Consider the following 13748-nt stretch of genomic DNA (forward strand, 5'->3'; position numbering starts at 1 on the left):
TTCTTGTTTATTTATTTATATAGCACCATTTAAAACACAGCCAAGGTTGAACCAAAGTGCTTTACATGAAAAGTACAAGAATGAAAACAAACATCAACAACATAAAACGCCACATTGGCATATAAAATACCACCTCAATCATTGTATGCTACCAACATTAGATGTGCTTTCAACAGTTTCTTAAAAATTGACAGTGATTTGGCAGACCTGATCGGCAGGGGCAACTCATTCCAAAGTCTTGGCCCTATCACGGCGAAGGCCCGATCGCCTTTATATACACGATTTGTTCTAGGCACTACAAGTAATTTTTGATTCTCTGATCGTAATGTTCTAGGAGGATTATATGGGATTAAAAGGTTTGCCAAATACAATGGGGCCTGGTTGTTTAAAGATTTGAACACGAACAATAAAATTGTATATTTAATTCTAAAATGGACTGGGAGCCAATTTAAAGAAACTGACACAGGGGAAATCGATTAATATTTCATTACCTTTTTTAATAACCTCGCCGCAGCATTTTGTACTGATTGTAGTCGAGACAAAGATGTGGCGGTGATGCCAGAATACAAAGAATTACAGAAATCCAGCCGTGATAGAATAAAGGCATGGATTACTCTTTCAGAGTCTGAGTTTGTTAAGAACGGTTTAACTTTGGCTAATAAACGCAAATTATAAAAACCAGCCCGAACCACTGAGTTAATTTGCTTATCTAATTTTAGGTTATTATCAATCAGGAAGCCTAAATCTCTTACTGTTTTTTTCAAATACGGTGCCAGAGGGCTCGCATCTAATACATTTTTTGTGGAGTTATTTGGGTGGCTAAAAACAATGACCTCTGTTTTTTCCTCATTTAGCATTAAAAAAATTTTCACATCCAATTTTTGATGTCCTTTAAACACTCTAGAAATGACTCTGTGTGAATTCACTCATGAATTTTCATTGACTCCTTCAAGTGGACTAATAGTGATTGGTGGTGATTTCAAACAAAGCAAAGGTCTTCAGACTCGCTAGAAACTTCAGGTAAGTGTGTTGGCACTAAACTCTGCAGGATGGTGGACCTCCAGGAGCAGGATTGGACACCCCTGCTCTAGAACATTACATACGGTGTAAAAATGAATCCTATGTTTTTACTTTAAATTCACTGTAATGTGCAGATCAATGTCTGATATTGGATTACTATGTGTGTTTATGGGTTTTTAATCACAGTAACAGAATGATGAGTCCTAATTCTTTTAGCCGTTATTAAATACTTCCTGAAACACATGATGACATCTAATGACCTTTATTGGCCTCAGTCACTTTGTTACACAAACTGAAATGATCCAGACATGAATATGCAATATGTCATAATATCAGTTTTTTGGGATTTACAACGACATTTACTTACAGGTGTGAATCTTGGACATGTTTTAATGTCGGTAATAATTTAACCACCAACAACGCATCTAATATTCTTGTTCTTGTTTGTTCTTGTTTATTTATTTATATAGCACCATTTAAAACACAACCGAGGTTGAACCAAAGTGCTTTACATAAAAAGTACAAGAATTAAAACAAACATCGACAACATAAAACACCACATCGGCATATAAAATACCACCTCAATCATTGTATGCTACCAACATTAGATGTGCTTTCAACAGTTTCTTAAAAATTGACAGTGATTTGGCAGACCTGATCGGCAGGGGCAACTCATTCCAAAGTCTTGGCCCTATCACAGCGAAGGCCCGATCGCCTTTATATAGGCGATTTGTTCTAGGCACTACAAGTAATTTTTGATTCTCTGATCGTAATGTTCTAGGAGGATTATATGGGATTAAAAGGTTTGCCAAATACAATGGGGCCTGGTTTAAAGATTTGAACACGAACAATAACATTTTATATTTAATTCTAAAATGGACTGGGAGCCAATTTAAAGAAACTAACACGGGGGTAATTGATTCATATTTCTTCACCTCTATACCTTTACCTTTTTTAGTAACCTCGCCGCAGCATTTTGTACCGATTCTCTCTGACTTTCCATGTTCCCTTACAACAATTAGCCATGGTTTTACTATGAATAAAACCAAAAATCATGGTTGGATGTTAACCACAAATTAACCATGGTTTTGTTTACCACGTATTCTTGAGAGCATTTGATTGGACAGAAAGTCGGATGAGAAGCTGAAGTGCAGGGTGATGTCATCAAAATTGTTGATTCATATTGGTGGAAACGAGAGACTAATGACTAAAGTTAATGCTTATATCTTCTAAATGTGTCTTTTGTCGTTGTTTTGGAGCACACAAGCTTATAGATAACCTTAAGGCTATACAATATTTTTTACTTCAATTTTGATTTCATTGGGAATTTAATCAGCTGCAGCACCTTGAATATGGTCTGTACGCAATGGGATTTAAGTCTGTATTACTTACTAGTAACCATTCATAACATCTCAGCACAGCCTACAGTAAAGCAGTGTAATACAATTAAAAATGCAAGTTTACAGTGTTCTCTCTGTTGTGTTCTTTACTGCGCTTCTCTGGTTCTGCGCGCGCTTTCTCTTGTCCAGTCCTCCAGAAAGCCGCCAACTCGCGCAATTCAAAAATTAACGGTCATTTTCATTGACCGGCTGACTAACATGATCGATTACTTTATTTAATAATTATATATAATATGAATATATGGATGTATTGTATCCATGTCTTGGCAACGCCGCTGAAATAGTGTTTTTGAAATAAAATAAATGAGGTTTGGTGCCGCCCTCCACACAGCAGCGGAGCGTCGTTTCTTCTCTTCATCTCTATCTCTCGTCCTGTAGGAGGCGCTCTGACGATCTTTAGTTCTCCGGTAAAACCACCGAAGAAAGGAAGGAGACCGAGCACTCAGACGGTTAGTGTTTAGTCTGTTTACATTATTCATGTGTTTTAGATGTTTATACGTGGATGTCGTTATTTTTCTATCGCTAGTGTATAAATCTGGCAATATCTGAGTTATGTCCAGCTTTGTGCTGACTCAAGATTGAAACATCTGAAATAAACGTGATAATATTCTCATGTATTCTTTAATAACAAGTCAGTTCTGTGTATTTCAGCTCTTGTTCAGTCGTATGTAAACAATCCTTTTGAGGTTAAATCAGTGTCAGTTCATTATAAATGCGTCTTTAATAATCATGGTGTGTGTCTGTTCAGATGTTGAGCATGAAAGCGCAGGTGGATGTGGTCTGCTGTAAATCAGTAGGAACTGATCTGTCCATGCTGGATATTGAGGATTTCATCACAGAAATCTGTCAGCTGAAGAAAGAGGTGGCTTCACTGGAGGCAAAGCTGAGAGAAAGAGGAGACAAACTGAACAGAGAGGTTTGAGCAGCTCTTCATTTCATCTTTAGCTGCTAATATGGACTGATTGTTATGTGAATTAATGTCTTATTTTTAATCATACTCTTACTAGATGTATTACTGATTGTGTTTGTCAGGATGTGGAGCAGGTTTCAGTGCGTGTGACTGATGGGACAGAAGCTCAGGATTCAGTCTGGAGCGTCAGAGATCAGAGATCCAGAGACACACAGGACTCAGAGCTCAGCCTCACTTTACTCTGTTATACTGACGCTCAGGATCATGAATCCACTGATCAAACCTCTGACTGTAACGCTGGAGAACAGCAGATGCTGCAGACGCCGCTGAAGACGTGCTCCGTCAAACTGGTGGACTGCAGGAACCTGATAGAGAGCAGAGGAGAAGAAACCACCGCAGAGAAAGAACAACAACACAGTGATGAGGATGAAGATCAGAATAATGGGAATGATGAAGATCAAGATGATGATGATGGTGACTTCGTTCTTCCAGGTATGTTTTTTTCTTTTTATGACCATGATATGCCAAGTTAACAGAATTATTAAGAAATTGTAAAATATTGTGTATTTACTACTTGCGGTATTTGCGTCAAAAAATATTAAAGGAACACTCCACTATTTTTTAAAATAGGCTAATTTTCCAACTCCCCTAGAGTTAAACAGTTGAGTTTTACCGTTTTCAAATCCATTCAGCTGATCTCCGGGTCTGGCGGTAGCACTTTTAGCTGTAGCTTAGCATAGATCATTGAATCTGATTAGACCGTTAGCATCTCGCTCAAAAATGACCAAAGAGTTTCTATATTTTTCCTATTTAAAACTTGACTCTTCTGTAGTTACATCGTGTACTAAGACCGATGGAAAATGATAAAGTTGAGATTTTCTAGACCGATATGGCTAGGAACTATACTCTCATTCCGGCGTAATAATCAAGGAACTTTGCTGCCGTACCATGGGTGCAGCAGGCACAATGATATTACGCAGCGCCTGAAAATAGGCTAACTTCCGTCAACATAACCAACGTGACCACCTGCTTGCACAGGGAGCGTGCTGGGGACTATTTTCAGGCGCTGAAAGAAAGACATGACAACATTTATAGGATCCCAAACTACACTCAATGGCCAACTGATGCTGACATTATGGTCTATGACATTGGCACAGATTCTGTGTAATAAACAATTCTTTGACTGTATATAGTTCTCAAGTTGGAAAAGGTGTTTAGTTCACACTTTAAGTGAACCTTAGTTCCCAGGACAATTACAAAAAAGCTGATCAAGACATAAAAAGATGAGACATAAACACACGACGACAAGTATGACTGAAATGTTAGTGTCAAAAAAATAAAAATAAAACGCGTTTATTCTGTGGCACCTAAAGAAATAATTTGGCGCCTAGTTTTGTTTCTTATAGGAGCCAATGGCTCCTTAGTTAATTTTTTTTGTCTGGAGCCCTATACTAGGGGTGTAACGGTTCATGGTAAAAAATCGAACCGTACTGTTCTGCACCCACGGTTCGGCACGCACTTGCACCGCAGTTCAACTTAAATCTGACAACGCATCTATTTGTAATAATCTAATCTTATTGTAAATGGGTATCTATTAAATCATTTTATTTAGTGAAGCACAACCCTCATAGAAAGAATGTGTGTATTATTTGGTAACTAATGTGTTTCCAGTCCGTGTGTTTCACTTTGCAAATGGGGGTTGGGCACCCACCGGCAGAAACATAAATCGGGAATTATACAAATGAATATATGAATTAATTCATTATATGAATGTACCTCTGAAGGTTCTGACTGTCTTCAGAAAAGATTCGATGGCTTTTTGTTTTCGTCTTCGCTCCATGTAATACCTAAAGAAGTGTTCTTAATTGCAATGCTGCTTTGTCTACGGAGTTCAGGGGAAACGGCTCTAATTCAGCTTTTCCATAAGCGCCACCTGCTGTCAGAGAGTGGATTTACAGAGACTTACATTCACATTCAGTTTCTGTCTGGCCAAAAAACGGACCGAATTTGCATGCCCTACTGTAGCCTAAATTTTGACCAGTTGATGAAAAACAAGCTTATGGATTCTACACATTTAAACAATTCAGAGAAGTTATCTTAAATTCTTTATGGAGCGGATAAAATACATATAATCATTGATTAATCAATTATCATTTTGACTTAACCCTTTTCGTTATTTAAAGACTGAAACGTGAGGTTTACCATTTTATGAAACTTTTTCAAAGCTTTATTTGAACATTTGCATTAGATATTTGAACGTGCTATTAGTTAAACATTGGCAATGTTGTTGTTTTTTGTGATTATGCAAACAAAAATCATTTTATTTGTTGTTTGTTGATTTTAAATATAAAACTTTAAGTGATTTATGTGTCAGTACTTTTTGAACATCTCCAGCACATGTTAACAATACCGTGATAATACTGATAACCGTGATAATTTTGGTCACTATAACGTGATAAGAAATTTTCATACCATTACATCCCTAAGTGACTGATACAAACCGAACCATAAATAATTTGAACCGTTACACCGTTTTTTCTGGACTTGAATTGGCCTATTTTTGCAGATGACGTTGTAAATGATGTGTGTTTCGGAGGGAAGTATGGTCATTTCTTTTACCGTTTTTTGCAAATATTTGACGTATTTTAATAACTTATAATATGTTTTTTGTTTTTTTTGCTGTATTTGCCTTGTTTTGATATGTTTTACATTTACATTTACATTTAGTCATTTTGCAGACGCTTTTATCCAAAGCGACTTACAATTTGGGGATACATAAAGCGATTCTTCTTAAAGAGGCAAACAGATACAGGAAGTGCTTGTAATACCAAGTTTCTAGACATTGTTCAAATAAGTACAAGTTAGAAAGAGAAGGAATAAATAAAGAGAGAGAATTTTTTTTTATTATTATTTTTTTTATATAATGATGATGATGAAGTCGAGTAGCTTTGAAAGAGATGAGTTTTCAGCTGTCGCTTGAAAATTGTCAGGGATTCAGCATTCCGGATAGGGGTGGGAAGATCGTTCCACCAGCCAGGAATGGTGAACGAGAATGTTCTGGAAAGTGATTTTGAGCCTCTATGTGCCTGTATGATGGGACCCAGTGATGTTGTGTATATGGAGAAGAGGAGGGGTCCAAGAACTGATCCCTGAGGAACCCCAGTGACAAGTTGATGTGCTTTGGATACCTCCCCTCCCCAAGCCACCCTGAAAGACCTACCAGTGAGATAGGATTCAAACCAGCGAAGAGGAATCCCTGTGATGCCCAGTGAAGAGAGGGCAGACAGGAGGATCTGATGATTGACAGTGTCAAAAGCAGCAGATAGATCCAGCAGAATAAGAACTGATGATTTGGAATCAGCTTTTGCAATCCGCAAGGCTTCCGTGACTGACAGTAGCGCAATCGCAGTTGAATGGCCACTCCTGAATCCTGACTGGTTAGCATCCAGTTTGTTGTTCTGTGAAAGAAACAATGATATCTGGTTGAAAACAACTCTTTCGAGGGTTTTCGCTATGAATGGAAGGAGAGAGACAGGTCTGTAGTTATCTGTAAGTTATCTGTAAGTGTTTAATGTAGGTTTTTTGAGCAGTGGGGTTACCCGAGCCTGCTTGAATGCAGTGGGGAAGGTGTCTGTGAGTGATGTTTTGCTGTTGTATTGTTTACCCGGCAGGGTAATTGATTCATTTTTATAATTGTATTTTGTTATCATTCTTTAGTTTTAAGGTGGTAAATGGTCCTTGGTTGTCATGACAACATAACTTTATTACAGTATTTTGTCAATTAATGTTTTGGTGAGCTTTTGGGCTGGAAATTGTCGACCCAATCTGGCAACACTGCCACACATCACATCAGACTTTGTATTTATTTAAATCACAGCCTTTGCAGTTTGATAACCGCACTAAGATCATTTCATTTTTATTTTGACGGATCGTCCAGCTCTAGAATTTAAAGAGAAAGTTAAATATTTTATGACCATTTTGTTACTTTCAGACAATGCTGGAGAAACTGCATCTACATCCAAAGAGCAATGGACAGTGACGGACTATGGAAAGAAATTCAGCAAACAGGGTCATTTAATGAGACATGAGAAAAAACACAGAGAACAGAAAGACTTCATTAGCAAGAGTTTTCCTACCTTAGCAGATAAAACACTTCATTCAAAAGAGCACAGCGTGAAGAAGGAGTTTCGCTGTGAACAGTGCGGGAAGGATTTTTTCACCACTCTTCATTGTATGAGAGCTCACATAAAGACACACGAGGAAAAGTCTTTCCAGTGCAACGAATGTAACAAGTTTTTCCGCAACAATAGTAAACTTTCTATTCACAAGAGGATCCACACGGGTGAAAAACCATACAAGTGCCCTCACTGCGAGAAGAGCTTCAGCCAGGGATCTAATCTGAAGGACCATCTATTTACACACACCAACGAAAGGCCGCATCAGTGCAGTGAATGTGGCAAGTTGTTCAACATCAAACAAAATCTTTCACGTCATAAGAGGGTCCACACGGGTGAAAAGCCGTACAAGTGTCCTCATTGCGAGAAGAGCTTCACCGAGGGATCTAGTCTGAAGAAACATGTGCGTTTGCACAGCAATGAGAGACCGTATCAGTGCAGTGAATGTGGGAAAAGTTTTATAAGCTCAGGTTCTCTAAATTTTCACCAAAAAATACACTCTGATGACAAACCGTATCAGTGTTCACACTGTGAGAAACGTTTCCATCATTTGAGTCACATGAAAACCCATGAGAGGACTCACACCGGAGAGAAACCGTACCTGTGCTCCGACTGCGGGAAGAGCTTTTCTAGTTCATTTTCTTTAAAAGTTCATCTGAGAATTCACACGGGAGAAAGACCATATCCCTGTAGTGATTGTGGGAAGAGGTTTTATAAGCTAAGTGACTTAAAAAAACACCAGAGGACTCATACAGGAGAAAAACCTTTTAAATGCTCACTTTGTGACAAGACTTTCGCTATATCAACTTCCCTGAAGATCCATGAACGAATGCATACTGGAGAGAAACCTTACTGCTGCTCCATCTGCGGCGAGAGATTCGCTTATAAATTGGGTTTTCAGACGCACAAGAAGAAACACGCTGCCCCACAATCATGATAGATTCATAATTTTAGGTTGTGTAATAATGTAGTGCTACGGGAACATTATTTTATGGTTGTAAAAAATAACCCCTTAAACTAAAATGTCTCTAGAACATTATTTACTGGGTAGAAATAAATCGTTTGGATGAAAATTCACTGTAATGTGCAGATCAGTGTGTGATATTGGATTTTTGAACTGAGCTGGACAATGACATCACTGAATAAACAATGAACTGACTTTAGCTGAAAAATGTACTATTTACTTTTGTCATCTTTTTTTGAGCTGCTTTACAGCAGAATTGAATTTTGTTTGGTTTATTGAAACATTATTTTTTTGTGCAACACTGTAAAGCTGCTTTAACACAATCTGTATTGTATAAAGCCCTATTAAAAACTAGAGAAACAACCTCTTTCGGAAGACAGATTCAAACTGGTTCATCTTCACTAAACCTTTTCTTACATGAGGAAATGAAAGCCGCTGCTTGTATTTAAGCTGAAGTCTCCAAAGTCAATGAGAGGTAACCTGCATATTTGATTCATTTCCTGGTGTGAACTACATGAGCTGATTCGTCTGAGTGAAACCTCCAGCGTACACCTCACACCTGGAACGGCCGTATTGAACAGATAGAAAGCGACAGAAGACCTGTGTGCGGCAGGACTATAGCTTTGTGCGAAGTCTCCCAGCAGAATGCTTTCATGTGTCTTTAAAGGTCAAGCCTCTCGTCATCCAGGACATGACAGATGCTCTATATCTCCGTAGAGGTTGCTGTTAAGGTCAAAAGGTGAGTTTAGATGTTTACAATCTCTGCTTTACCATATTCAATGATAATGTCCTTAGCATGCAAATTTACCTGACTATTGCTGAACTATATATCCTCTCATGAGCAGATCCAACTAATCAGCTTGCAACACTCCTCCTTGACCAGAAGGAGGCAACACCATGCTATACATGTCAGTTAGACTATCACTTCATGTCTAATTGGACAGCTCTTGGCCAAAATACTGAGAAATATTAAAGGGGTCATGACATGACAAACCAAATTTCCCTTGATCTTTTGACACAGAAGAGGTCTTTGTATGCTTAATACATCCTGCAAATTTCATAACTTAAAGGGATAGCTCATGTTAATGACAGAATGTTCATTTTTGTGTGAACTATCCCTTTAAAATGGCCTCATCGTCAATAAAAAAGCATTTATGTAATAACCCTCAGAAAACGGCTCATTTTGGATCTGAGGGGCAAGATGACGTCACACGGGCGCAGTCGTTTGCATATGACTGCCTCCAGAGCAACACGGAAACATTTGTTGAAAGATGAAGCGGCACTAGATCTGACTGCAGCTGCATCACAAACTGTAAGTAAATGATTTCATGATGCTTTGTCTGGAAATGACAGTTTTATTTAATCATGTTGTCAAAACATGCAATAGCGAGGGGGCGTTGATAATGATTCCTATGCAATGACGTTAGCCAATCATAACAGTGGCTGATTCTTGACAAGCCTTAAAGGACACGCCTCTTAAAACAGGTCGCTTTAGACAGAGGGGCAGAATGAGGGTTGAAAATAATTTCTCCACATATTTGTTTTTTTTTCTTCGTTTTTTTGTGCAAAAAGCTTTATTAACATTGTAAGTAAACCTCAAGGAGCATATTAAAATAATAATAAAAAATGCATGTCATGACCCCTTTAAACAAAATGTATCTAATTTTAGTCTAAAGTCGATGTGACTAGAATTTGATGAGTTCTTTTAAGTTATATATTATTCACTGTCAGTCTTAGATTTTTTATTTATTTATTTTTTGTAATGAATTTTGTGGAAATCCAATGGAAGATAATCACACCGTCTTTATTATGAACTTTTTATTATGTGTTTATTTGACTTGAATGCCAAAGTGGAAGCATCTTTCCATCGTGACATTTCAGAAATATTCAAAATAGCAGAATATAAACAGAATATATAGTTCTGAATACCATAGCAAAACTTCACGTTTGTCTTGTCTCTGAGCTTCATCGTCTTGTAGGTCTGAAGTCTCTAATGTCCTCATAATTAATGGGTAGATTTTTACAATCAGCAGGTCTGTGATTAAGCTGTTGGGAGGTAAAAGCAGAGAGAGAAGAACTGAGGATTTAATGACATAAACACTATTATTTTAACCACTTAATGGAGTGCTAGTGATTTCCAAAGTGTTTTACATTTGACAAACCTATTTGAAAAATCTTCCCCAAAGCCACTAGAAGGCAAGCCTGCAACCTTAAGTCAAAAAAGCGTAACAGCTAATGCTAGCAGCTTTTCTGCTTAGGCCATTTTTTTTTTATGGATGTCAATGGAGTGTAGGCTTCACTACATTGAATAAACAGAAACGGCTTATCATTTAATGAATCGACAGCCTATCTGCTAATCTTCAACATGTTTTACACTAAACAATACTTTTGGATTGAACTATTTTTAGAGTTTACCATGAAAAAAAATTATGTTTTATAAGAGAAGTCACTGACTTTGTGACAGATGGGATTCAGTTTACGGCTCTTCCCATTAATTTCGATGGGATCCGTAAACTGTGATTGAGTGTCGCACAACTCTGATTGAAATTCAGTGACATCAAGGCTGTAATGTGATTGGTTATTAAGGCACACATGATCCAAGTTAGCCGTTACACTTTCTCCACACTCTAAAAAAATGCTGGGTTGTTTCAACCCAACTTTGGGTCAAATATGGACTAAACCAACTTTTGGGTTAAAATATTTCATTAAAAAATTTAACCCAACAGTTGGGTTAGTCCATATTTGACCCAAAGTTGGGTTGAAACAACCCAGCATTTTTTAGAGTGCAATAGTAATACAGACTCTCTCATCTCCTTATAGTAAGACAATCCCCTTGTCCAAATACCCACGCTTGTGGTCTTTGCATTTGACCACTTGACTACTTATATGACGTATTTCCTGTATTTGGGCTCAGTGTTCAAGTGAGGATGAAGACCACAAGTGTGTGTACAACTTTTCATTACCTGATGGGACACACTTATAGTGTTGTACAAATGCAAGTGTTTATATAGCTTTATTTTTATTTTAAATACTTTGCATTGTAAAATCAACTTCTAAATGTCTGTTCAGTAGTCCTTATAACATGACAATTTAATTTGTTGTGCTAATTAAGTATAAAAAACGTACAAAATAAATATCACCACTACTCATCTTTGCACCATAAAACGTGAAACACTTTGGTTTTCTACCAAATTATATGTGATAATTGGCCCTGTCTAATTATTATATTAATATTTAACTTACATCGGAAAGGTTCCCGTGATATCGCGAGATCTCGGCAAAAGTCTCACGATTTATTCCAAAACATGATGCATGATGGGTAAGCCTCGAATAGCGCGCCGGAGCGGTTTTCAAGTTAGTGTTGATTTAGTGTGCGTTAAGGGCACTGTGCTTTGGTGTTTTAAAGGTGCACTAAGTGACTTTTGAAACACACTTTTGATGACAGCGTTGGATCGAGTCCCAAAACACACTTGTAGCCAAACAGCAGTAAGGGGTGCACAGGACAAACAGCTCAATTTGAGTGCACAGGACGGATATCAGCAGAACGACTATAGATAGAGAGAGACGGAAATATCAGAGGAAAATATCAGAGAAGCAAAACATTAAAAAGAAGGGTTACGGTCAGGCAAGAGGTAGGACCCGCGTAAATATTGGAGCAGCTTTCCAGCGCTGGAGAGAACTCAAGAAGCGGGAAGGGCTTGAATCGGACGCCGAGGTTGCATTGTTCCTTCTTGATAGGTGAATAACGTTGATTTTGCTTTGTTTCACACAACCTATCTTTGTTGGCTTTGGTTTGAATATGCTTGTGTGTCATCTTCACTTGTTTCAGCGATCGTCGTTATGCCAGGGTTGTGTACGTACGTATGGGGTGGAGATTTCAAAATAAGGGCGAGGTCCTATTGGGGTATGTGTTTGTTTTGGTGCTTTCAAATATCAACTTCATTTGGCAAAAACCTAGACCTGGGACAGTCTTGCGCACTTTGTGTTGCGCGCACGTGCTCTCAAGTGGCCAAGGCCGCAATTGTGGGTATTTGGACAAGTCACATCTCTGTCTTCCCTGAGTTTGACGCACCTCTCACAGTGACTTTGGTCAGCGCTTCACTGGAGCCCACGTGATTGGTCGCCACACACTTATACGTGCCGCTGTCCGATACTTTCAGCTGCACGATCTTCAGCAGGCCGTCTTTGGTGGTCTCCGCCCCCGGCGGCATGGAGGCTCCGCCCACACGCGTCCAGCGGAAGCGGATTGGATGAGAGCCATGAGCGAGACACTGCAGACGCAAGGCGTCACCGGGACGAGCCACTGTCTCCTCCATCAGTGTGGTGGCGTACGGAGGCGCTGAGGACGAGAGCAGACAGTTCATAAACACAGTGCATATGAGGGATGGGTTCAATGGGTTAATCTCTTGATAACTGTCACGAACATGTCCATCTCTATCTCACCGCAAAATCCAATAAACGGGAAATTAGGATCATTAGGAGTTATTTTGGGCAAAAAAAAAAATCTAATTTTCATTGCTGTAAAAAAAGATATGGATTTTTTATTTTATATACAGTGTTCTTTACTGTATTGTAGTTTACTGTATTTATAAATGAAAACACAAAACAATCAAAATGTTCATAATGTATTTTTAATGTATAAGGCTACATTATGTATCACATAATGTACATTTGTAAAAATTTTAAACCAGTGTATTTTTTTTCTGTATTGTTCAATTGTCAAACATCGTATTTTTTATGTATTTTTGTAAATGATTTAAAAACGTGTATTAATGTAATCTTACTCTACTGTAAAATGTATTTTGTATTTATTAAAAAGGGTTCAAAACCAGTGTATTTACTGTATTATTTGATTGTCATGAAAAATACATAAATATAATAACAGTGTATTTTTAAAACATCTATTTTAACTATTTATTAAATAGTTAAATTATTCATAAAGTAAATTCGATAGTTAAAGTTATTCAACTGTTTGTATTGTTTAATTGTCATAACAACCATAAATAGTAATAACAATATATTAATTTTAAGATGTATTTTTTTAATTTATTTAAGTTTAAAATCTGTGTATTAAAAATATATGACAATGAATAACATTCATTAATAATAATGTGTATTTTTGGCATGTATTTTTAATTTAAGTTATAAATCTAGTGTTTAAATAATGTAACTGTAATGTGTTTAATTGTCATAAAAAAAGTAATGTCCCAATGTCTTAAAACTGGCTTCATTTTCTTTTTGCAGAATATATATATATATATATATATATATATATATAT

The 13748-nt window shown here is 37.4% G+C and overlaps 2 protein-coding genes across 2 annotated transcripts in view; one reads left to right on the top strand and one right to left on the bottom strand.

Annotated features, from left to right (window-relative positions):
• The window catches only part of LOC107668668 (zinc finger protein 836-like), a 66519-nt gene extending 57855 nt beyond the window's left edge, over positions 1 to 8664 (top strand). Inside the window, exons 6-9 of the mRNA XM_016460626.1 lie at positions 2752 to 2869; positions 3169 to 3336; positions 3453 to 3822; positions 7322 to 8664. Of these exons, the coding sequence (XP_016316112.1) occupies positions 2752 to 2869; positions 3169 to 3336; positions 3453 to 3822; positions 7322 to 8442 (1777 nt within the window). The 3' untranslated portion in view covers positions 8443 to 8664. The remainder of the gene's footprint in view (positions 1 to 2751; positions 2870 to 3168; positions 3337 to 3452; positions 3823 to 7321) is intronic.
• Positions 8665 to 10423: 1759 nt separating this feature from the next.
• sid4 (secreted immunoglobulin domain 4) overlaps positions 10424 to 13748 on the bottom strand; it is a 10402-nt gene continuing 7077 nt past the window's right edge. The window contains exons 8-9 of the mRNA XM_016460631.1: positions 12542 to 12808; positions 10424 to 10515 (exon numbers count right to left, since the gene is read on the bottom strand). Of these exons, the coding sequence (XP_016316117.1) occupies positions 10511 to 10515; positions 12542 to 12808 (272 nt within the window). The 3' untranslated portion in view covers positions 10424 to 10510. The remainder of the gene's footprint in view (positions 10516 to 12541; positions 12809 to 13748) is intronic.

This window comes from Sinocyclocheilus anshuiensis, unplaced genomic scaffold (genome assembly GCF_001515605.1).
Source record: "Sinocyclocheilus anshuiensis isolate Anshui unplaced genomic scaffold, SAMN03320099.WGS_v1.1 scaffold156, whole genome shotgun sequence".
NCBI lineage: Eukaryota > Metazoa > Chordata > Actinopteri > Cypriniformes > Cyprinidae > Sinocyclocheilus > Sinocyclocheilus anshuiensis.